The sequence below is a fragment of the Notamacropus eugenii genome, chromosome 5 (assembly GCF_028372415.1).
Source record: "Notamacropus eugenii isolate mMacEug1 chromosome 5, mMacEug1.pri_v2, whole genome shotgun sequence".
NCBI classification, from domain to species: Eukaryota; Metazoa; Chordata; class Mammalia; order Diprotodontia; family Macropodidae; genus Notamacropus; species Notamacropus eugenii.
In genome coordinates, this window is record NC_092876.1 from 69381594 (window position 1) to 69407104 (window position 25511).

At 47.1% G+C, this 25511-nt stretch overlaps 1 protein-coding gene across 2 annotated transcripts; it reads left to right on the forward strand.

Annotated features, from left to right (window-relative positions):
• The first annotated feature begins 1893 nt into the window (after window positions 1–1893).
• On the forward strand, window positions 1894–25159 carry SESN2 (sestrin 2). 2 transcript variants are annotated; one of them, XM_072609564.1, is made up of 10 exons: window positions 1894–2275; window positions 15813–15878; window positions 16973–17167; window positions 18761–18943; window positions 19708–19920; window positions 20061–20211; window positions 21220–21338; window positions 21646–21836; window positions 22579–22723; window positions 23172–25159. In XM_072609564.1, the coding sequence occupies exons 1-10, from the start codon at window positions 2192–2194 to the stop codon at window positions 23256–23258; spliced, it is 1434 nt and encodes a 477-aa protein (XP_072465665.1). In that variant the 5' UTR covers window positions 1894–2191; the 3' UTR covers window positions 23259–25159. The 2 variants fall into 2 exon arrangements, with proteins under 2 accessions (XP_072465665.1, XP_072465666.1); XM_072609565.1 differs by lacking the exon at window positions 1894–2275 and adding an exon at window positions 3242–3320.
• Window positions 25160–25511: the final 352 nt, after the last annotated feature.

Below are 25511 nucleotides of genomic sequence, written 5' to 3' on the forward strand. Positions count from 1 at the left end.
AGATTAGATTTATCACTTTTAAACCATGGGGAACCATTGAAGACCTCCCAACATTTGAGTAGCAGGGTAAAACCTTGGCTTTAAGAAGATTCTTCTGGGGGGCAGCTAGGTGGCGCAGTGAATAGTGCACATCCTCAGGAATCAAGGTAACAGGAATTCAAATTTGGCCTCAGATGCTTACTAGCAGTGTGACACTGGGCAAGTCACTTAACCCCTACTGTCTCCCCCCTGCCCCCCCCCAAAAAAGAAAGAAAAGATTCTTCTGGCAGGTGTGGATCATGCGTTGAGAGAGTCAGGAGAAGAGTTAGGAGGAGTCTAGTATTATAATCCAACTGAGAGGTGATCACCATTACCTACATTAGGGGTGGGATTCTGGAAATAGGAAGGAAGAATGAACAAGGTTTGGTGACTGATAGGGTGTATGGAGAGAGAACAGTCAGAGCTCAGTCAGGTTAATGAATTTTGGGGGGCCATTAACAGAAATGAGTAAATCAAGGGAAAGTAACTGCCTTTAGGAAAATGAGTTCAGCTTTCAACTTTTTTAATTTCCAGGGATACATTTTCATGGATATGTCCAGCAAGTAGATGAAAAATTTGAACTGGAAGTGAAAGCAGATATCAGAGATTAAAAGACAAATTTGAGAGAAGTCCATAGCATGGAGGTGCTAGGAGCAGCTTGAGAAGTAAGGACCCCCAAACTGAAATGGGAGGTGTCAGTAACCTAGTTGCTTTCCCTACTCCCCCAATGTCATCCAAGTCCCTAAAGAGAGCATTCCTGCCTAGATGCCTTCTGCCTCCATCTGTGCTAAATTTAAAGGGCTAGCTGCCATTTCATATCTCAGCTGCTGGGCTGGGGTGGTGGGTTCCTGTGAGAGTTGGGGAAAATGTAACTCAGGAATAGTATTGCATCGTTGCCCTCCCCCATCTCTATCCTTCCTTTCCTAGAGAGAGAAGGTCATGGCCAGAAGTTTAGGAGAAATGCCCCCTTTTCTGGGTGAGGAGGAAATCAAAGAGGGGAATCTATATAAGGAGAGGAAAAAGGGTCATCAACTGGTAGATGGGAAAACCAAGATAGTTCCATGTCTTGAACAAGGGAGAAGAGTTTCAAACTTGGTGCCCTGGCACTTAGAGGAATGCAGCAAATATTTATTGATTGAGTGAGTGATTAAAGGAGCAACGGGTGATTAAATACCGTTAAATATAGTGTCAGATAGTGCAGACTGGTAAAGGAGAATAAAGGAGTGGGGAAAGACTGAAACTCCAGCAAGAGAGGCTGAAATTAGGCACCCGAATGAATTTCTTAAGGAAGTTATGAAATCCTTTCTGCAGAACTTCAGATACAGGCTGGATTCTCTTTTGTCTGGTATGTTTGAAGGTGCGGGGCTGCTTGAGGGCAAAGTGAATATTCTGAAAGACCTTTTAAAACTCCCTCGGGTTCAGACCTATAATTAGCTCCAGCAATGCTCATTATAAACAGTCACCTCGAAAAGCCATCCAGGGACCCTAAATAACCTCACCAGAAATTTAAAATCTGTAGCATGAAATGGTTTGAAATTATAAACCCAGATGCCCTGCCCAGTCCCTAAAAAGTTGCAATTCATCATGCAATCATAATGACTATCTGGGACTGTCACTCTCGGTCTCTCGTTTCTCATTTACTTGTTTATGAGTAACCCTCTTGCAAAAGTTTGCAACATCCTCCAGGGTAAAACTACAACTCCCAGCTCCCCCAGCGCTTCCCCGAGCCCATTGGAAGATAGTCGAGAGAAGCTGTTGGAGGAGGAAAGGCGTCTCCGCCTCCTGCCGGACCAATGAGTAGGTGATTGGCCGAAGCCTGAGGCTTGTGTCCCCTCCCTCTCACTCCCCACCCCTCCGACCTGCGTCTGGGTAGGTCTCAGTTGCCGAGGTCGGATCCAGAGAAGCTAAAGGCAGTCGGGCTCGGGGATGTCTGTGAGCTGTGGTAGCCGAGACGTTCTTCACTCTAGAATTCTAAGACCCCCCGGGGCCACGGTAGAAGCTGGGGCGCCCCTCGGGTAGCCACGGACCGTTCCGGTGCAGGACCGTGGGTCTGCGGACAGGTGCAGAGCCCCACCTCGCCGGGAGCGCCTGCCACCCCGGGACCCGCTCGCGCGCTGTACCCCCGCGGCCGTGCCCGCGGGCCCCGCAAGGAAGGTGCGCGCTGGCTGGCACCATGATCGTGGCGGACGCGGAGAACTGCGCCGGAATCCAGGGCTACATCCCCTACACCCAGTGCGGCGGCGCAGGGACCGCGGAGGTGAGTGGCGCGGACCCCTCCCCAGCCGCGAGTCCAGCCCTTCTGGCCACGGGACAGGCTCGACGGCCGGCTCAGCCCTGGGATGGGGATCGGGGGCTGGGAATTGGGGGCAGACTGTAACCTGGCGCCGGGATTGCATCAACTGGCCGCCGCTGCCCCCCTCCTCTTCCTCCGACTTCGTTCCCGGGGGAAGAGCTCTGGACAGCTACTTAGGACGGAGTGGGGGTTGGGGGAGGAGGGGCTTCCCGAGTGGGCCCGGCTTGCCCAGTAGGCGCCGTCTTCCAGCCTGGGCATGCCTGGGCCCGTCGGAGTAGACCTTGTCCGCTTCCTTCCCGATTTTCCACTGGGGAACCCCAGGGGGTCTTGGAACCGTGCCTTCAGGGAGGTGGCGGCAGAATCCTTCGCTCTCTGGGCGGCGGCGGAGGAAACTTTCGGGGCGCTTGGCAATGCTCCCAGGTCCTGTCGCTCTGCACGACCCCGGGAGGGAAGACCTCGGACCCGGTGGGGTCGGGGGGGGGGGGATGAGCGGAAAGGAGTGAATGGGAACCCCGACCACCCGGAGAGCGAGATGCTGCCTGGACAGGGGTGGACACGCGGTTTCAGGGTCTTGATGGAGACCTAGGTCCCTACGGGCAAGAGGGGGCTGAGGAAGAGAACCTTGCAGCCCCAAACTAGTGGTCGTTCGATAAGCCCAGCCACCTGTTAGCTGGGGGATTCAGGGACCTTCTGTGACTTGGAACTAAACGCTCCTCCGACCTACCTTACTCGTCTCGTTGTCATGTGGAAAGAGCTTTGTGAGCGGGAAAACGTTGTTGAAGTGTGAGCTTCACGGGCATCCCCTCCTCCGGGAAGCCGTCCCTGACTAACCTCACCTGATTCAGATCACACCATCTCCTGACCGAATCTCCTTCCAGGACTTGGAATGTTGTTTGCATTTCGGAAAATTTGCCCAGAAACTTGGCCCGAAGTTTCAGTTCTGACTGTCTGACGGCCTGTGGGGATGGGGGAAAGATGCCCCAGATCCGTTAAGCTGGGCATTCCTCAGGTAGGGCCCGACTTCTTTATATCCAGACCAGAACTGCCTGCAGGGTCCTGGAAGGGGCCTCCGGGTTAAGCTCCTGGGTTTTACCGAGGGAAAAACTGAAGCTGTAGGAGATTAAGGGACTTCATAAGGTCGCATAGTAATAGTGGAGACTAGCTTTGAACCCCGGACCTCAGAGACCTTCCTGTTTTCCCCTGTACCATCTTAACTTCCCTAATAAGGGAGGACCCAGAATGACCTCACCGACCTCCTAGGGCTAATGTAATAGAGACTGCCCTTCCGGAGGTGAAAAAAAGAAAGCTTCAGCCTTCTCTCCCTTCCAGATAGCACTCCCCCCCCCCCCCCCCCACACACACACACACTTCCAGGTGTGTCTGGTGGTGGAAGGAGAGGGCTCTGCCGGGGAAGGAGGAAGGCCGAGCTCTCGGAGGCCATGCCCCCTCACCTGATGGAATTACTCCCCAGTGGAAAACTTTGGAATCTCGGGGTCAGCGGCGGAAGATGTCTGTGGTGACCGAGAAGTTAATGAATATTCCTACTGTCTTGAGAAAGCTGAAAGGACCGGGAAGTCCGCTCTCCTTTGGAGATCAGACTTTTTCAAGAGAGCAGCAGCTCTGGAGTCCTTCCAAAGCAACGCTCCTAGAGACCCCGAGCCCCAAATCCCCCAGCCAGTCATTTCGGGGCTTCAACCACAGAATGGATCGCTGATGCCACACCTATTATGTGCAGGGCTAAAGGACAGGGACAGACACATGATTTAGATCGCAGGTGTCAAACGTTCATGTGCAACGCTCCCCAGTGCATCTCAAACCAGATTAAAATGTAATTGGGAAATATTTAAAAAACGAATCAAAACATAAGTAATATTACGTTTAAAGCTGAGTCAGTATGTGGCCTGCAGGCGTCTTTATGTACCAATTAGTGGGCTGGGTTTCTATTTGAGGTCTACACCACTGATTTAAATAATCAAATCACCACCCTCTAGGAACTCAACGAAGCCTGTACAGGGAGACGTAATGGAGACATACTTAACTAACTCTTACAAAAGAGTGTGAACAAAGGATTAATTTGGGCTTGGAGGAGGAAAGAGCATTTTTGATTAGAGGAATCAAAGAAGACCCTAGGGAGGCAGTAGGTAGCATCGAAGGTGGAGATAGAGGTGAGGTCAGGGTATTCCAGATACTGGGACTGGGGGCCCAAAACCATATAATCGGTAGGCTAATTTGGTTGGAATACATGATTAAGAAACAGAACTAAGAGTAGAAAGGTAGGTTGGCACTGAACAATAGCAAGGCTGGAATGTCGGGTCAAGCCTTTGGAACATTACTTCATAGACCATAGGAAACCATTAAGGGTTTTAACCCAGGTAAGCCAGAGGCCTCTGACCCTTTGGGTACCGGCTAACAGAGTGTGCAGACTCCTTCACTACTAAGTGCTGACTAAGTAGTATTTATAACCATTAGAGAGAAATGAACCTCCATGCTGGCTAGAGGGGCAGAGAGGAAGAAGTCTCTGACTTATACTTTGCAAATCACTTGACCTCTCAGTTCCCCAGGTAACTCTAAAAGTAGAAGCTAGTCAGTCCACAAGCATTATCTCTTAAACTTTTATTCTGTGCCTGGCCAGTGCTAAGTAACAAAGAAAATGCAAAAACCCTCCTGCCTTCATGCCACTCCCCTTCTAAAGAGGGAAGCCACTGAGAGAATAGTGGAGACACATATTTGGAATAGGTGAGGGGTAATCTCTGAGAGAAGATACTAGCCACTGGGGGCACTGAAAAAGGCCTCCTGTAGAAAATGGAATCTAAAGTTATATCTGAAAGGAATCCAGGGAAACTAAAGATGCATAGGTAAGGTGGGAGGGCATTTGAGGCAAGAGGGACAGCCAGGGCAAAGGCTCTGAGATGGGAGATGGATTGTCACATGCTAGGATTGTAGAGTGCTTATACACTGCCAAACAATAGCTGATGTTCAGTAGTAGGAGTAATTTCCTCTTTGGAAAAAAAAAAGACAGAAACAGAAGATATGGATTTCTCATTTTCTCTTCTCAGTTGCATTTGGCTGTTTTTTCTTTTTTTTCCAGGCAGACCCAGAACCTGCTGAGTAGAACTCAGCATGAAACCTGTGTTGTAGCCTTGGCTTAATATTAATGTACCTTGTAATTTTGATCAAGTCATTTCCCTTTTCTGAGCTCAATTTTCTTATCAGTAAAGGAGTGGGGGGGAAAGAGGTTTAAAATTCTGAAATCCTTTTCTGAATGATTGCTGTTCAATGAATATCTTGATTTAAATTTAGAGGCTTGAACTGAAGGGCTTGTAATAAATGGGAGGGTTTTCTGGAGACTTTAGAGAGCTTTGCAAGTATCTTGCTATGTCCCTGCCTAACAGACATTGGACCTACCTCCAAGTCTCCTACCATTACTTCTCTGGGATTCTGCCTAGGATCAGAGCCTACAAGTGGCTGCCTGAATTGACCATAGTCTGTGACACCTGGAAGAGATCTGAGATCTTCTAATCCAACCCCATCAAGCAGAAAATTGTGGCTTAGAGAAGCTGTCACTTGGCTAAAGTCATTCAAGCTAGAAGTATTAGGACTGGAATTCAAACCCAGGTCCTTAGGAGCCAAATCCTGTATTTTACCACTGAATCACAGCTGTGTTGTATTTCTCTTTCCTGAAATACTTATCAAACATCAAGGACCAGGGCATCGTGCTGGGGTTGGGATGATATGAGAGAGGTAGCTCTCTCTGTGTACTCCTTTAGAAAATACAGTGGGAAGGATGAATGGAAAAGTATTTAGTAAGTACCTACATTCCAGGGAAGGAAGAAATTTTAGATTTGGAGTCTGGAGTTGTTGATGCTTAGTCATGGCTGTTTTTTTGTGATTCCATTTGGGATTTTTCTTGGCAAAGATTCTGGAGTGGTTTGCCATTTCCTTCTCCAGCTGATTTTACAGATGAGGAAACTGAGGCAAGCAGAGTTAAGTGACTTGCCCAGGGTCACCTAGCTAGTAAGTGTCTGAGGCCAGATTTGAACTCTGGGCTTCCTGACTTCAGGCCTAGCATTCTATCCACTGTGCCACCCAGCTGAGATCAGATGTGATCTTGGGCCATTCATCTAATATCATAGATTTAAAGTCAAAAGGAGACTTGAGATCATCTATTCTAGCCTTTCCATTTTACAGTAGAAAAAACGGAAGTCCAGAGAAGCTATGACTTGTCTGTGGGCACACAGGTGATACCACAGAGACTCATGGATTCCAATTTGAGTTTCATTTTCCTCCTTTGTAAAATGAGGCTGCCAGAAGAGGAAAGACCTGGTTTCAAATCCTGTCTCTGAGCAGGTACAGGAAGGTTTGGGAGGTTTTAGCTAAGCAAGACACTTAACTCTCCCAGTACCCCTAGCAAACCTCTTGAAATTACAGACCAGTGGATACCCATCAGTATCCCTGGAGGAAGCTTCCCCATAATACTGGGAGTTTCCTCTAGTGATGTAATCACAGGCCTGGTGAAATGGAATCAGGAAATGTCAATCTGCCCTCTTAGCCTGTAGAGTCCAGGAAAAGAATGGGATGTGTAAGGGTTAGGGACTGGAATGTTTTACCTTTTTTTTACCCAGCACAGTGTCTGGTGGATGCTTAATAAATGTGTATCACAGAATTTGAGAGTTGGAAGGACCCTCAGAGACCCCCCAACAAGTAGATACCCAACTGCATCCAGCCTCTGGTTGAAGACCTCCAAGGGGGCAGCCTGCCACATCCCTAGGCAGCCCATTCCACTTTTCATTGTTGTTGAGTCCCTGTGATCCCATTTGGAGTTTTCTTAGCAATAATATTGGAGTGGTTTGGCATTTCCTTCTCCTCTTCATTTTACAGATGAGGAAATTTGAGGCAAACCAGGTTAAGTGACTTGCCCAGGGTCACACATCTAAGTGTCTGAGGTCAGGTTTGAACTCGGGTCCTTCTGACTCCAGGGCGGCATTCTATCCACTTTGGAAAAATTGGTAGAATTTTTTTCTCCATGTCAAGCCTAAATTGGTATCTCTATAACTTCCTCCCATTGCTTCTGCCTCTTTAAAGTTGAACAACAATCCGATCTCTCCTCTGAGTCACATCTTGTCAGACAATTCAAGGCAATTATCATGTCCTGCCTAAATCTTCTCTTCTCCAGTCTAAGCAAGCTCAGTTACTTCAGCTAATCCTCATAAGACATAGGCTCAAGACCCCTCCCAGCAGTGTAACAGAGCCAGCTCCTAGCTCATTAAACTTTTAGTGTGAACGTTTACACCTTGAATCAGCAGGCACCACAAAGCAAAGCTTATTTGTTGTTTTGCTGATTGTCTAGAAAGTGATGGGGAAAAAAACAAATCTAAAAGAAGGTCCTCTAGGGTTTTTTTGGAGAGCAGATTGTTAAACATTTACCTTCATACCACTGCCCTTCACCAAGCTGCTTGCCATCCTATGGTAGTTTTCCATGTTATCCACGTCATTCTTCATGCTTGATGCTCAGAACTAAACATAGTACTTTTTTTTTTAAGACAAATCATGAAAACAAATTAATTTTTCAAAAAGACAATCATGGTTAAATGACTTGTCCAGGGACACACAGCTAGCAAGTTTCTGAGGTCACATTGGAACTCAGGTCTTCCTGACTCCAGGGCCAGTGCTCTGTCCACTGTACCACCTAGCTGCCCCTGGCACCCAGTACTTCTGATAAAGGCAGAATGCAGTGAGGCTATTACCTCTATATAGTCCTGCAAGCTATTCCTTTTTCAGTTGGGGCAGCTAGGTGGTACAGTGAATACAGCACGAGTGCAGGAGTCAGGAGGACCTGAGTTCAAATCTTGCCTCAGACACTTGACACTCACTAGCTGTGTGACCTTGGGCAAGTCACTTAACCTCACTTGCCTCATCCTGGGTCATCTCCAGTCATCCTGATGAATATCTGGTCAGTGGATTCAGATGGCTCTGGAGGAGAAGTGAGGCTGGTGGCCTGCACAGCCCTCCCTCATTCAAAACAAAGTCAAGTGCAAGTCATGTCATCATTTCTCTGATGGCATGGTCTTCTTTGGCAACGAAGAACAAACACACATTCCTTTTTTAGTACGACCCAGTGGTGCAGTGGATAGAGCACCAGTCCTGGAGTCAGGACGACCTGAATTCAAATGTGACCTCAGAAACAAATTAAAAGTTGTTTGGTTTACTGTTTTTTGTTTTTACTCCAGTTCAAGGCTTTACATTCATCCCTTCTGAATTTGGTCTTAATAGATCCAACCTGGGAAGATCCTTTTGGATCTTGACCCTCTTGGCGTTTCTTCTCAGCTTTGTGTCAGTTACAAATTTGATGACCTTACCCACACAGGCAAACATAGTCTCTCCCCCCACCCCTCATTGACATTGAACCATGAATTGGTTTCTTTTTTAGTCCATCCATCTGATTGCATTATTGTCAGGTCCAGAACAGTATAAGACACATTATCAACAACTCTACTAAAATCAACTATGTCCATAGTTTTCCATTCATCTGCTAATTTAGCAGGTATGCTAAGAAAAGGTATTGAAGTCACTCTGGTATGATCTACTCTTGATGAAGCTGTGTTGGTTCTTGGTCATCAAAGCTTCCCTTTTGCAGATGTTTACCTACCATCTTTTTAATGTATCCTCAGTTTTCTAGGAATAGAAGTCAAGCTCACTGGCCCAGAATTTGCAGACTGTAGTTTGGTATTGGGCACAGCAGTTGCTTTTCTCCATTTGTGACACTTTTGTTTTGTGTGATCTTTCAAGTATCACTGACTCAGCCATCCCATCAGTCAGTTCTTTTGGACCCTAGGCTGTAGTTTATCTGGGCCAGGGGACTTGACTTTGTCAAGGGCCAAGTCCTCCCTTATTATCTCCTTACCTGATTATCAAATTCCCTGTTCTTTCTTTTCCAGTGTAAAGGTCATTCCCCTTTTTGCAGAGAACAGAAAAAAAAGAGAATTAAGCAATTCTACCTTCTCCCTTTTATCCCTTTGTCTCCTCTATCCCCCTTCTTTGATCTTTCTTCTCCTAATATAGCTTTAAAAAAAAAAATCTTTTTCTTGTTTTCTAAAACAAGAAATTCTGAACTTCAGATTTTTTTTAAGTATTCTGTTTCCTGGCCTCAATTTCATCCATCTTCCATACATTTTTTTTTTTTTAATCTAAGAAAGTTGGTACTTGTTCAACCACACAGGTTTGTTCTGACAAATCCTGCTATTCACTTCATTAGAACCATTCCCTTTTTCATCTTTGGAATTTCATTTGTTAATATCCCATATTCTTCTGAGGAACAACTTCCCCTGTAGCTCTGTGGGATCTTTGCTATCTTTTTGGAACCTTTAAATCTGTTTTCTCCCAAATCAAAGATGCATGTCAGACAGTTATGCAGTGATCACTGACTTTCTCCTACCTCAAGGGTTATCATCACCATACCAGCAACTAGTTTGTAGGAATCAGATCCAGAATAAAACTTCCCATTGTTGGGGTCCTCCACCTTTTAAAAGATGAGATTAACACTAAGGCAAGTCAAGAAATTATTAGCTACTCTACTTTTTGCAGAGAGAAAGAGAAGGAGGAAGAGACAGAGGAACACAGAGCAGAGACAGGAATACAGAGAGAGATAGAGCAGGGAGGAGGCAGAGACAGCAAGTTCTCCAGCACGTCTGGATAATGGAAGTACCTTATCACTCCTGTATCATGAAGCCTCTATGCTAGGCTTGGGATTTGTTTCTCAAACTCATCTATTACCTCTTTCTATCCAGGTGATCTGTAGTCAGGGATGTGCTGGTATCAGCATTAGCTTGAATCATAACATATGAGGGCTTTAACAAATCAGATCTTGATTGATCATTTTGTTGATAGTCTAGACTTTAAAAAGTGTTAATAATGCAGTGTAATTTGGAAGCATAAGTGCATAATTTACACAAATACACACATACACATACACACACACACACACACACACACACACACTCACGGAGTGTTAAACATTTACCAGCACAACCCTCTATTACTCTATAAATTTCTCCTGAGCTCAGCAGGAGTGCACTAGACAGAGACATCAGGGAATGAAGTTATCACCTGAATGGAGACCTGGTAACTCCAATCAGAATAATAATTAAGATAAAAAATAATGGCAGTCTCTTTTTTAACAATTCAACAAATCTAAATAACAGATCAAGAAAGTGTGACATCATCTACAGTGCTCTACCCATAATCCTTTTTTGGGAGGAGAAGGGTGAGACAATCAGGGTTAAGTGACTTGGCCAGGGTCACACAGCTAGTAAGTATCTAAAGCCAGATTTGAACTTAGGTCCTTTTGACTCCAGGGCCAGTGCTCTGTCTACTGCATCACCTAGTTGCCCCCCATAATCCATTCTTCAAAGAATAGAAGGAAGAGCCTTCTAATATTAATATCTCTTAATTGAGATCAAGCTTGGTTATCATATTATCAAGGCCTTCCATGTTCTTTTCACTTAGAGTGTTGGAATCATGTCTCTTGTTTTCCTGTGTCTCCTTACTTTGCAGCCAGGTGGTAAGTACAGTGGATAGAGCACCAGTGCACGAGTCAGGAGGACCTGAGTTCAAATCTCACCTCAGACACTTAACATGCACTAGCTGTGTGACCTTGGACAAGTCACTTAATCCAAGCTACCTCATCCTGGGTCATCTCCCGTCATCCTGATGAATATCTGGTCACTGGATTTAGATGGCTCTGGAGGAGAAGTGAGGCTGGTGACCTGCACAGCCCTCCCTCACTCAAAACAAAGTCAAGTGCAAGTCATGTCATTATTTCTCTGATGGCGTGGTCTTCTTCAGCAATGAAGGACAAACAAACACACACTTTGCAGCCATTCATATAAGTTTTTCCATGCTTCTCTTTCTTATATTTATCCTTTCATACTACCTAGTGATTACTCATTCAGGCACCATAACTTTGTTTCTGTGTTGTTCAGTCATGTCCAACGCTTCATTACCCCATTTGGGGTTTCCTTAGTAAAGGTACTGGAGTGGTTTGCCATTTGCTTCTCCAGCTCATTTTACAGATGAGAAAACTAAGGCAAACAGGGTTAAGTGACTTGCCCAGGGTCACTGATGCCAGATTTGAATTCAGATCTTCCTGACTCTAGTTCTGGCTACCTAACCCACTGTACCACCTAGCTACCCACAACTTTGTTAGCTGTTCCCAAATGTTTGGGCTTCCACTATGTTTCCAGCTCCATGCTATTACAAAACTTGCTGTAATTAATATTACCATATAGGGAGTCTTTATTTTTATCGTTGATCTTCTTAGGGCTTATGGTTTAGCAGGATGCTCTCTGGATCAGAATGTAAAGATATCTTAGTCAACTTTCTTGGAATCATTCCCAATTGCTTTCCAGAATGGTTGGGCCAGTTTCCCAGCTGTGCATTAGTGTGTCTATCTTTTCATACACAACCTATCCAACGTGTACTATTCCCATCTTTTCTCATTTTTGCTGATTTGCGGGGTGTAAGGTCAAATCTCAAAGTTCCAACAAGCATTTATTTTTAAGCATTTACCATGTACTAAACACTAGAAATACATAGATAGAAATATACTGCCTTCAGGCATTTACCATGTTTGAGGTGGACAACTTTCTCTCATAGAGAAAAGGCAAATTGTTGGAGGGAAGAAACTGTGATCCCTGGAAGTCTCTGCTTGAGCTGAGCTACGAATGGAGTCACAAAAAGAAATCTACTCTTGAGAGGAACAGAAAGAGGGAAATCTGACTGTGGAGCAGATCACAGAAGGCTTTGGAAGTGACATTTGAGTAGATTTTCATCTTGAATTCTGGTTGGGATGTTTTGGGAAGAACATTGACAAGCTAGATTGTAAACCAAGGAAAGACCATGCAGAAGAGGGGAGCTGAAAGCCATACTATCTGAAGATAGGTTGAAGAAACTAAGGGTATTAAACCTGACAAAGAGAAGGTTTAAGAGGGGAATGGTTTGTTTCAGTTGTATCCAACTCTTCCCGAGACCCCATTTGGGGTTTCTTGGCAGAGATATTAGAATGGTTTGACATTACCTTCTCCAGCTTGTTTTACAGATGAGGAAACTGAGGCAAATAGGGTTGAATGACTTGCCCAGGGTCACTCAGCTAATAAGTGTCTGAGGTTAGATTTGAACTCAGGTCTTCCTGATTCCAGAGCTGGGGCTTTGTACCACCTAGCTGGGTGCATGTTAGCTGACTTCAAGTCTTTGAAACGTTCTCATGTAGAAGACTGACCAAACTTGTTCTGCTTAACCCCAAAAGCAGAACAATATCCCATGGGTGGAAGTTACAGGAAGGCAGATTTTTGACTCAACATAAGTGGGGGATGATTCTAACAATTAAAAGTTCCCTCCAAATTAATAGGTTGTCTCTTGGGATAGTGAATTCCCCATCACAAGGAAGAGCTCAAGTGGAGACTGGATGACCACTTTCAGGGGTCTTATAGATGAGATTAAGGACCTAGGCATGGAAAACTACATAAAAAAAGTATGAGCCATAAGGCAATCATCCACTTTGGCCCTAGCATGGGAGTATAGAGGGATGGGGTGGGATGGGATGGAGCTGTGAAAGGTTTCAGGTCCCTGGCACTGAGAGGTTTGAACTTTATCCTGTAAGTGGTAATGGGGAACAACTAAGGGTCTCTTTGCTGAAAAATGAAGCGATAGAACCTGTTCTTTAGCAAGATTACCAGGATGGATTGGAAGGGGCAAAGAAAATCCGTTGGCAAAGGATAGTTTCCTAGGCTGGCTCAGAAAGATGGAGGTATGGTACTAGAGAATGTTCTCAGCCTGGGAGACTGGTGAGAGTGGTGCTATTTTTAATAGAAATAGAGAAGGAAAGGAAAGGACAAAGAATGGAGGTGGGAGTACTTGTAACAAAAATAGAGAAGTGAAGAAAGGGAGAAAGAACTGAACACCAAAGCTGTATTTTGGCCACCAAAGCACTAGTTCCAGTCAGGGGTGGGGTGTCAGGACTATTGCGGAGCAGCTGGACTTGGAAAGCACTGCAGAAAAAAAGGAGAGATCTGAGGGGCTCTTGTCATCCTGTTCTGTATCCCTTTATTCTCCTAGGCAGCTAGCACCGAGCCCCTAGGGATACCTTCATTGGGGAAGGGCAGATAGCAGTACTTTGGTCTTGGAGAAAGACCTTTGCTTGACTGGGAGGTGGGAAGCCAGGGCCCAAGAAGAGGTGGAAGAGTCATGGACAGAGGTCAGAGGTAGAAAGGAAAAACTAACTCTTTACCTAACATGACTAGCAGTAGAAAACCTGTCTCTGGAAGGCCCGTCCTATGTCCCTCTTCTCCACTCTGCCTTGAATCTGCCCCAGATTGAGCATAAGAGCTCAGAATTTGGGACAGAGTGCCTGAGTTCAAACACTGACTCTTTTACAGAAACCTGGGGCACTTTCCTCCTCTGTAAAATCAGGAGGTTAGATTAAATACTTTCCAGTTCAAAATCTTATTTTATCGAAGAAGCAGCCCTGGGGGAAGTAACCTGGGACTGCAAAATTGGGGGAGAGGGAGGAGATTGCCCATTGGGAGAGATGGGTCAGTGGTATGGTCACGGAGAAAGGACCAAGCATTTATTAAGTGCCTCCTGTATGCCAGGCACTGTACAACTATTATCTCATTTGACCCTAAGTGATCCCAAAGGCAACCAAACAAGAAATCCTGGCTTCAGATCCTGAGTAGGCCACTCTGGAATTTACCATTTATGTCCCCTGGCACAAGACACTCATCTCTAGTCTCCCAGCATGTTCAGTGACTGTCCTCCATGCTGGCCTTCCTGGCTTCCTTCTACAAGACCCCTGTAATGCCAGTGTCTTCCCTCTGTTTACCTCCAATTTATCCTCTATGTATTTTGTCTGTACATCATTGTTTTCATGTTGTTTTCCCCAGTAAAGACTGTGGGCTTCTTCAGAACCAGGGATGTCTTTTTCCTCTCTTTGTAACCCCAGCACTTAATTCCCTGGCACATAGTAGGCACTTGATAAATGCTTGTTCACTGACAGACTTCTCAGAACCTTAGTTTCTTCATCTGTAAATACTACATCCTCCTAGTTGCACTGTCCACCCCAACAGGCTGTTGTAAAGAAAGCTCTTTGTAGTTCCTGGGGGGAGCTGGGGTCTCTGCCTTCCCAAGGAAGCTAATGGGGGAGTGAGGAAGCCACAAAAAGGCTTTGAAGAAATTCAGGTCCTTAATTACTTACATCCTATCCTGGGATCTTGCAGCTGAGTGATCTCAGTGGCAAGCTGACCCTGCAGGCTACAGAAAAGGGGGGCAGGGGAGAATTAGAGACACTTGCCAGGTGAGCTTGTCCTCCCCTCCCTCCCACCTTCCCCAAGGGTTAAGAGATTCCTGAGGCCAGTTTTACCTGTCTCCCCATCCTTCTCCTGGAAACCTTCCTGGCTCAGTTCCCCAGCTGGCCAGGGCTGGTTCCACCCCCTTGAGAGCTGTTTCCATCTGTCCTCAGCTTGGGAGGGATGAGGAAGGGGATTTGCCTAGTCAGCAGCTCCTTATCTTACAGACTTGAGTTGTTTATTTTGGAGGAGGGGAAGAGAGGGAGATTAGGCTTCTGGGACCTGAGGAGGGGAAGGAGACTGAAGCTAAAGCTAGTACCTGCGGGGGGAGTCCCCAAATGGGAGATACTGGGCTCTGAAAGGTCCCCTGCTCAAAGTCTATCTTTTTGTGGTTGAGAAAACTGAGGTGACCTCAAAGGGGAAGTGATCAGTCCAAGGCCACACCCTACAAACTGAGCAGCTAAACCTGTGGTCCAGTGTTCTGCCTGGGGCCAGGGAGGGGCTGGGGGCCTGGGGAGCCACTGTCTAAATCCCAAAGGACTTCTTAGCTGTGAATGGTGAATGAAGGAGGGGGGAGACACTTATTCTTCCATTTTTCTAAAAATGAGGGGAGTTTTTGGTAGAAGATATTGCAGAATGAATATCCCTTCTCCCTACCCTCACCTTCCTTTCTTTTATATGTAGTATTTTCCTGTTGTCTCTGCCTGCTTGACTGTGAAGTCCTTGAGGGCTGTTTCTACTTCACTCTTGTCTTTGTATTCTCTGGGCTGCTTCATGGGTATTTTTTCTCTTGATTTGAATTTGGTCCAGTCCATTTACCAACTTGGACCTTCTTCCTCTCTAAAATGAGAGAGTTAGCATTGGAGAATCTTGTCAAACCAAAGGAAAGGGGACACAGTGATCCTTGCAGAGTAGCTTAGAAAACCCCATGCTGACAGTGTTATATATTTATTTGGTTAAATATTTCCCAATTACATTTTGGTCTGGTTTGAACCCCAGGGTGTAGGCCATGTGTTTGGACACCTGGTATCAATAACCTAAGGTCCCTGCCAGCTCTGGTTTCCAAGGATTTCTTCCAAATGCAGGTCTGTGTCCTAGGCCAGAGGAGAGAGTCAGACATTCCCACCACTGACCCCCTTTGATGGGAATATTTTTTCCCTTAGGAGCAGAAGGTAGTCCCTACTCGGAGGCTTCACCGGGGTCCTAGTGCCTTCATCCCAGTGGAAGAGGTGAGCAAGGGGTATTTGGCTGGCTGGGGTTGGGGGACAAGGGTGGAGAGGGACATCCCAATCCAAGCACCTAAGAAGGGGAAGAGGGAATGTTGGGGAAACTTGGGAGAAAGGGATTTAGGAGAAGAGCTTTTAAATAATTAAGAGTCTATAAATATACTTAACAAGGTAGACTGGGTGAGTAAAACATTTCTCTGTAATATGCCCTAACTTGCTTGTGTTAGGAGTCTGGATTTTTAAATATTAGGTTTCCCTGGATCAGCCCTGGCCCTGATTGGGGGTAGGGAATTAAAGGGCTTGGGGAGCCCCTGTGCTGGGGAGTCCTACTGTTTATCTTGATTCTCTGTCTGAAGGGGCCCAGGAATTCAGTTCAGGGGTTGGTGACTTGCAATAGCTTTCTGTTACCAAGTACTTGGATGGGTTCTTGGTTCAGTGAGCAGCCTGGGTACCCTGTTCTTCTAGGGGACTCTGGAGAGTTCTGATATATTTCCTTCCTCATCTTGTCTGGGCCAGATCCCAAACAGTCCTTAGCGGCTGGAAAGAATTAGAGACCAGGAACTGAGGAGGTTTAGAGTGTGTGACAGACGCAGGCCAGTTATGATGCCTGGGAGAGGTGCTCAGCACTAGACAATGCAGAAGTTAAACTGAATCGAGAAAGACGGAAGGCGGCAGACATTCACTCCTCATTTTACTTGACAGGCCATCCTGGAAAGCAACTCAGAATCCTGCCATTTCAATCTCTTTCTCCCTAAGCCCCATTACTATGTCGCTATTAGTGAAACCTTAGTTTCTAAGGTCAATGCCTGGTGGCTCTTAGTATTTTTGCCTTGTTTCCTATCTTTTTTGGGGGGGAGGGGAGTCCAATTCTGTCAGCTTATTAATGATCCGTAGATGAATGCATAAATTCACCTCATTTTATCAAGTGAAACATTCTTCAGGAATATGAATAACCATCTCCTAATTGACCAGTGTGGCATCAGGGTTGTTAATGTGGAATTTTCTTAAGTCAGCCCTAGCCCTAGGCCTAGCTCTGGTTTGGAGGGGTTGGGGGTCTCGAAAGGACTCAGAGGATAACCCCTCCCTATTCTTGGCAGATCCTGCAGCAGGGGCCAGAGACCATTGAGCATCAGCTGGGTCTGGAGGTTATGACCTCTGGACGGCCAGACAATATTATGCTGGTGATGGGCCTGCATCCTGACTACCTCAGCAGCTTCTGGAAGATGCAGGGCCTGCTGTTGCGAGTGGACGGACCCCTGCCCTGCCCCTGGAGGCACTACATTGCCATCATGGTGAGCCCCTATGAGGCCTGTGGGGTTAAAAAGAGGTGATGAGAAGCAGTCTGGAGGACTAGGTTCTAGTCCCAACTGTTAAACTCACTGTATGACTTGGGCTTCCCTAAAACTGTTTTCTCAGCTATAATATGGACATAATGCTTGTACTTCCTAATTTACAGGGGTGGGAGCGATTGTTCTCTGTTTTCTGGTACATCAGGTAAAAGTCTCATGGGTACAGTAGTAGGTGAAGGCAAGAACCAGAGGGCCTTGGGGGACTTTGGCAGGGCAAAGTCAAAAAGAACTGAGGGTCCAAGTAGGATTGTAATTGTTGGCAATTGGTGTGGTGTGAATAATCTGCTGTGGGAATTGGAGGGCAGGGACACAGCAAAGAATGACCTCAAGGGGCTACAGTGCTCTGGGAAACAGCCTGAGGATATGAGCGGACCTGGAAGTCAGGGTGTTCTCCTGTGAGGTTAGAGATGGGGGTTGGGGGAGGATGACATCCAGCCAAGGTGAGGAAAGAATAAGAGACTTTGGGAGGGAGTAGGGGAAGGATTTTCTCTGGGCAGGTGGTGAGTGGTAGAGAGGAATTCATGAAAAGTAAGTTGTCTGCAGAAATAGAAAAGTGAGACAGTCTCCACCTTCTGAGAATTCACTTTCTAGTTTGTTGTTGTTCAGGTGTGTCGAGCTTTTTGTGATCCCATTTGGAGTTTTCTTGGCAAAGTTACTGGAGTAGTTTCCCATTTCCTTCTCCAGCTCATTTTTCAGATAAAGAAACTGAGGCAAACAGGGTGAAGTGACTTGCCCAGGGTTACCCGATGACCTGATACTAGGAAGTATCAGAGGCTGTATGTGAACTCAGGTTTTCCTGACTCCAGGCCTGGCATTCTCTCCAGGGCACCATATAGCTGCCTACATTCTAATGGAAGAGGCAATCCATTTAGAGAAGTGGTGGCCAGAGAAAGTACTTTGGTGCAGGCAATCCACAGGATTGTGAAAGGAGCTTAAAGGTGTTGATTACAATGCCCTTCTCAGAACTCATGGCACATAATATTGAGTTCATTAATGTCCCTGGTGCAGGGACACATGATACACATGGGCACACACAGCAGGGCAGATGGCAAAAAGATGACTAGGAGATATTTATTAAGCACCTATTGTGTGCTCACTACTGTGCCAAATTCTATGGATGCAGACAGACGAAAAACAAGCAGAGTGTCTTCTCTCTGGGAGTTCACAGTCTAAGAGGGAGACAATATGCCAACACTTAGGTACAAACAGGATAAATTGGGGGTGGTTTCAGAGGGAAGGTAGAATGAGGTGAGGACCAGAGGCAGCCTCTGGAAGGGAAAAGTAAAGAGTCAAAGTGAAGGCTCTGGACACAGACCGACAATCTGACCTTTGATCTCCTACTCCCTACGCCTTTAGGCTGTTCTAGTCTGGTTCTACTGATTTGGGCTCATGTCTATCCATCCAATACCCTGCATCATTTCATTCACCCCACCCTGATTACAAAACCACCAGAATGACCAAACAAGAGGGAGGAGCCTGGGAGGCCCCAGCCTCTCCCTAGCCCCTCAGCTGTGTCTCCTCACTACCCTCCTTCAGGCCTCCGCTCGACATCAGTGTTCCTACCTGATCAGCTTCCACATGGCTGAGTTCCTGCAAGTGGGCGGAGACCCTGAGTGGCTCCTCGGTATCCACCGAGTCCCTCAGAAACTTCGAAACCTCAACGAGATCAACAAACTGCTGGCCCATCGGCCTTGGCTTGTCACCAAGGAGCACATTGAGGTAAGGGAGAAACCTCATAAAAATTATAATAGCTAGCATTTATACAGGGATTTAAGGTAGGTTAAGTGTTTTACATATATTATCTCATTTGAACCTCTCAACCTTGTGAAGGAGGTGCTACTATTACTTTTTACAGATGAGGAAACTGAAGTTAGGAGGTGAAATGACTTTCCTAGATTCACCCAGCTTAGGGAGTATCTGAGGCAGGATTTGAACTCTGGTTCACATCCAGCATTCTTTGTGCTTAGCTGCCACATATAATCCACTCTTTGTTTTTAGGCTTGTTTCCTTCCATGTAAAATGAGAGTTGGTCCAACAATTCTTATATCATCGGTTCTAATATTCTGCGTTCTGAGATCTCTTCAAGTTCTAATAGTCTCTGTTGTAAGGTCCCTAATAGACTTATTCTGTGCAGGATGAATTGACAGAGCAGGGTGTAGATTAGGTAGGAGGGAACTATGTCAAACAGTGGAGGAAGAAGAGGAAGAGGAGGAAGACAGGTGGCTTGGGACTCCAGCTAGAGGAAGTATCATTGTTGCCTTTCCGTTAATTTGCACAAAAGGTCTCCTGTGTTGGGGGTCAGTTTTCTCTTCTGTCTTTCCCCAAGACTGTAACCAGCCTTGCTTGGTCCTTGACATCAGATAGCTGTCTCCAGTGGGTAATATTCCAGAGCTGAGCTAAGGGAACAAATCAGCTCGTAGATTTGTGGAGGAACTCAACCCTAACCAGGTGTAATGAGCAGGCAATTGGGGATTCTCTTCCAGGCTCTTCTGACCACTGGTGAGCACAGCTGGTCCCTGGCAGAGCTTATCCAGGCAGTAGTGTTGCTCACCCATTATCACTCCCTGGCATCTTTTGTTTTTGGCTGTGGCATCCTCCCTGAGGGAGATCCAGAGGGCAACCCTGTTCTCCAGGTGCCCTCACCATCCAGTGGGCAGAGCAGTCCTCCCAATGGAGACCCCCTTAGTAGTTCTGGGGTAAGTAGCAAGGTCGGGGATCTGGTGTAGGTCTGGCCTTTGGGAGGCAGGGGAGGCACGGTTGGTTAGCCCAGCCTTGGCTGGGACTCCTTTTTGGGTAACTGACAGGAGTTAACCACTAGTCTCTCCTCTCCACCAAGGGCTTTGATGCCATTCGGGAAGTGGAAGCCTTGATGGAACGGATGAAGATCCTGCAGGAATGTCAGCTCCAAGAAGAGGCAGCATCCCAAGAGGAGATGGAGAACCGCTTTGAGCTGGAAAAGTCTGAGAGCCTGCTGGTGGCTCCTGCAAGTAAGGCCTCTGGGGCCTGGGAGGGAGTGGGTCTGCCTGAGGACCAGAGAATAATTCACCTTCAGAGTACAGATCGCCAGATATTAATATGTACATGAAAACATTCATTTCTCAGTCCTTTACAGCTGGAAACAGTAGTCAATGGTTTTGTCCATGGAGGGTATAGCACCCCCCTACTGGGATCTTCTTGGTCAAACTGAGCAGAAGAACATGGCCATCTTTCCCACACCGGGCAAGCAGCCTCTTTTCCCACATCTCTGAAGGAATCCTAGCATCCTAGTTAGAGCTACGGGAGCTAATTCTGGTTAGAGGAAGGGGACAAGTATGGCGGGAGGGCCCAAACGAAAGGCTTCTGGTGCTGGGGAGGCTTTCAGCTCCTAGACTTTGCTTTTGGATTCTACATTTTAGTAGGAGATGGGAGGTGAGATAGGTCACAAGGGAGGGAAGGGGCAGAGTGGGATCAGATATATATACCAACGTCAATTCAAATTACAACAAAGTTATCTTAACATATGTCGGTATGACAAAGATTAGTGCCTGCCTCTGTGAGGATGTGTCCTTCACTCGTGCCAATTACACATCCCACCTCCCACCCCCATGCCATAGGAAGTCTCATGGGTTTGCAGCTGTGGTGAAAACCATCCCATCGTCTCAAACTCCCCTGGGGAGTTTCTTTAAGATTAGCTCAGCAGGCATTCTGAAGGTGCACACACAATCACCTGGCCCTTTCCAGACTGGTAGAGGACATAGCTGAGAAAAAGGAAATTAAAGGGTGTGGAAATCATTGGAGAGAGAGAGATTTTTCGTCATCTATGAGATTAAGGAAAAACCGCCTGGTGGAAGGGATTGACATTTTGTGCTGGATCTGAGGTAGGTGGGGGTGTTGATATTAGAACCTGTAGTTGCTTTTCATCATGACTCCCAATCTTCCTCTCCTAGCAGGAGGGCTAGGGATCAGATGCCCCTACCCTGCCTCTGCCCTTAACCTTTTTCTGTCTTGGTCCACAGGTGACATCCTAGAACTTACTCCATGCCCTGATGTCCTGTGCTTTGTGGAAGATCCTACTTTTGGGTATGAGGACTTCACTCGGCGAGGGACCCAGGCCCCTCCAACCTTCCGAGCCCAGGTAGCCCTCCCTCCCTTATCCCTCCAAACTCATCTGGGGTTGTGTTGGGCAGGGAGGGAATAATTAGAACCGTGAAAATTGTCTCCAGTGTAGAGACCTAGCCCCAGAGGTAATGGTCACAAGAGGTTGGTGAGGAAGCCCCAACAAGGTTGATAGTAATGGAGGAGGCTCAAATCTAGCATAGGGTCTTCCTTAAAGCCAATATTCCTTTTAGGTGGACATTGGGAGTCCAAAAGAATTATGGCTGGGCTACCTCCCCCCAGTGCTCACCTTGCCTGCCTCTGTCCCCTTCCCCTCTGCTCTTTAGGACTATACCTGGGAAGACCATGGCTACTCCCTGATCCAGCGACTCTACCCAGAGGGTGGGCAGCTGCTGGATGAGAAGTTCCAGGTGGTATACACCCTGACCTACAATACCATTGCCATGCACAGCGGTGTGGACACCTCTATGCTCAGAAGGGCCATCTGGAACTACATCCATTGTGTTTTTGGCATTAGGTGAGAAGTACCCACCACACACTCATCCAAGGACAGTAAACAAGGCTTTGTTGACCATTCACTACTTAAGTAGTGTCCTCAGGGGGGAGGGAAGGTTTACTCCAGAAAAAGGGATAGCACATATCCTGCCCACCAGGAAGCAGTGAACCATCCCCTAAAGCTCCTAAATTATTTACCTGGGACCTTTTTTGTCCCCTTTCAGCTGATAGAGAAGAGGGGGAGGGAGGGAGAGAGAGAAAGACTGCTAGAACCCTCTGGTTCTATTTCCCACCTTTCCTTTCCTGATCTTGGAGGGTCCCATTCCATCTCTTCCAGCATGTACTTTACTTTCTTGGAAGGGATCTACTGCCCTCCCTCTCCTCCTATTCCCACTCTTCATTTCTGCAGTCATTTCTCCCAGCTCCTTGGAGGGTCCTCTAATACAGTGAAACTCTTAATAGAAATGGAGTTTGACACCTCAGCTCTAGTGGGTTCAGGTTATACCCAGTGGTCTGGGAGCCCTCTTCCTGGTGAATGCTTAGGAAGGTTGGAGGAATGGATTTGACTGGCCTGTAAAGTCTCCTCACCTTGTTCACCTTCCTCAGGGTGAGGAGGCAGGTAAGCAGGCTCCTGAACCTGGCTTCCTGGGTACTTTCCTTTGGTGGATATTTTGAGAGTGGGTGGAGTTGGGGAGGGGGAGCTCACTGGGGAAAGGCTGCTCTGGGAGCAGATGATTGATACCATTTGGGGGCATCCTCTTCAGATACGATGACTATGATTATGGGGAGGTGAACCAGCTCTTGGAGAGGAGCCTCAAGGTCTATATCAAAACTGTGGCCTGTTATCCAGAAAAGGCAACCAAAAGGATGTACAATCATTTTTGGAGGCACTTCCGGCATTCTGAGAAGGTGAGGGGCCTTCTGCTGGAGGCAGGACCAGCTGGGAGCAGGGCAAGTGGGCTCCGCTACTGGCACTTGAGGGAGAGCAGGGAGCCTTAAGATTTTTCATAGCTCTGACATTCTCTGTTCTAAGGGCCCTCCCAGCTCTTAGATTCTGTCAGAGTCTGTCCAGTTTGAATATGCTGCAGGTGTGGAGGTGGGAAGGTATGAGGCATCTCAGAAACAAAGGCAGGGAATGAGGCTGAGACAGCTCTGCTTATGGGGGCAGCTGTATGTATTGAGGCCAGCATCTGGGCTAAGCATTTGAGACATGGAGTTTCTAGGACTTTGCTGGTCATACTTGTTGACTTCAGGGATGAGATAGAGTGGGAAAGTAAGACCACGACAGAATGGGAAGGTGAAAGTGTCTCAACTCCACCAACAGGGTCCTCTCTGCACCCCTCCCTCCCTCCTCCAGGTCCATGTGAATCTGCTGCTGCTAGAGGCCCGGATGCAAGCAGCCCTCCTCTATGCCCTCCGAGCCATTACTCGTTACATGACCTGATGGCGAGCTCCATGGCCCTCCCAGCTTCAAACTGGACACTACTTTTGCTGGGGGGTCACCTTCCTTTCTGGTAATCCTTTCTAAACTACAGACTATTTTGGTCTCTGCCCGTATCACATTCCCTCTTGGTCCCACTGGCTACAATATGGTCTTGTCTGTGAAACCTTGGAAATCAAGTGCCTCTGGGCCACCCACTCTTCTCCATCCCTTTCCGCTACCCCAGTGGAACTAAAAGGACCTCTCTGTCAGCTCTGGGCCCCCATCCCTGCTGCTGGGAGCTGAAGAAGGAGGTAGGGACCATCTGGGCCATGCTCTCATCCTTGCTTCCCTTCCCCTGCCTTGGAAACACAAAACCTCCTCCATCACCAAGGTGAAGGGAAAGAAGTCATTTGAAGCATGACTGTTCTAAGCCCCAGCTTCCTAAGAGAAAGATCACCCCCACCTTAGCCCTGCCTCTCTTACCTACCCGGGAAAGTGTGTACTGGGTTCAGTGGACTAGAGCTCCTGGATGAAGAGGAAACACCACAGCCTGGGGTAACACCTGCACTAGACTGGGCTGACACTCCGTGGGGTTGGGGAAGCAGGGGCAGTGCCAAGACCCCTGCCCTCTACGCCTGTTCTTCTAGCCCTGTTACCCTCAGGTGCCTGGGCAGTCAGAGGGATTATCTGTTCCTCCCTGGATCTGTTTTTCATTATTCACTCCCCTTAACCTTGTTTTCCTTCCCCCATTGCTGGCAGTGGGGATCCCCAGAAGAGATCAAGGCAGGAAGAAGGATAGGAAAAAGATTGATAGGGAAATTTGCTTTTCTGAAAGGAGGGAAGGAGTGGGAGGGAGGGGGGTCTTTCTTTCCCTGAGACCTGAATTGAGAGGGGTGTGAAGAAAGTCTGCTTTAGGATTGGCTTCATTCATCCCTATTTGACCTGTGCCTAAGGAAACTGGACTTAGAATAGGACATGTTCTGCCCAGAGCAGCCAGGCTCTGCCAAAACTAGCACCTTGGCCTCCTGCCTCCCCCTTCCTTCCCTGCCCTTGTTGTGTTTACTTAAAGGATGGGTTTGGGGAATAAAGTTGACAGCACAGTAAAAGTGGGGGGTGGGGGTGGGAGGGTCATGAAATCTGAGTTCCCTGGCCCCACTTTGCCACTGACTGGCTGTATAACTTTAAACTTAGGCCATGACCCTCCTTGATAATCAGTTTCCTCATCTACAAAATGAGAATCCTTCTAGTTCCAGAATTTATAATTAACCTATGTAGCTTCCAAATAGGATCAAACCCAGAGGTCCTTAGGACCCTAAATTCTCCCTTCCTTAACCAAGGAGGAAGGGAAACTGTCTCCCCTTGACCCCTTCCCACCCTATACCCCCGTGCCCTGGGGTCCAGGGACCCAGAAGGGCCAGAGCCATTCGACATTGCACTTTCTCTGATGTGAAAACTGTGAATTCTGTTTGCCATCTCTCCCCTGTCCTTGTGTTGCATCTCTTAGTCCTGAACATTTGGGAGGTGTCATCAGTTGCCATCCTTCATAATTAAAGCTGCTGTTCCTGCTCTACTCCCTCAGTATCCCTCCCCCCAACCCATCTGCAGGACCCTCATCCATGCTGAGGATCTGGCTAGGGGAAGGAGATGAACTGGGGACAGTGGGGAGATGTGGGCCAGATGTGCCACCACTCTCATCATGCAGGTCATGGTGAACTAAATGGCTGGTATGTTGAGGCTGGGCTGGGCTGGGCTGGGCTGTAGACTGCCTGCCCCAAGCCAGGACCCCAAAGATGTGTACTGTCCCTATGAATTTCACAAAGGGAAAAAGCTAGGTAGGAAAACAGTGTTTCAATGCAGAAATGTTTGTTACTTTGCTACATACTCCATATTGACAAATAAAAGATTCACTGGGGTTGTTTTTCTTTTGGTTTGGTTTGGCTTTTATTTAAATCATGTTTTTTTGGAGGGGGGTGTTGTTCCACTAAGACGGGGAATTATTCCCAGTGGATTCAGTGTTGGGGGACCATGTGGCAGGCGCCAACTACAAGACTCCCATCTCTGCTCCATTCCTGAGAGCTGACACATGGGTGGTAACCAGGCCCCTTGCCAAACTCCTTTTGGTGATAGGCCTGGCATCATTGAAAGGATCAAGCAAAGTCCTGCTTCAGACTGCAGCTAAGAGGAGTCATGGAGAGATTGGCTGGGCCAGGTGGCAGACAATTAGCCATGTGACTTCCCTGCCTTCTTTTCTTCCAATTTCAAAGAATTAGCATC

Excerpts from the sequence above, each read along its gene's own strand:
- SESN2 (XM_072609564.1), top strand. The coding sequence starts at position 2,192 with ATGATCGTGGCGGACGCGGAGAACTGCGCCGGAATCCAGGGCTACATC. Across the intron at positions 18,944-19,707 it reads TCACCAAGGAGCACATTGAG|GCTCTTCTGACCACTGGTGA; the intron begins GTAAGGGAGAAA and ends ATTCTCTTCCAG. Across the intron at positions 22,724-23,171 it reads ACTTCCGGCATTCTGAGAAG|GTCCATGTGAATCTGCTGCT; the intron begins GTGAGGGGCCTT and ends TCCCTCCTCCAG.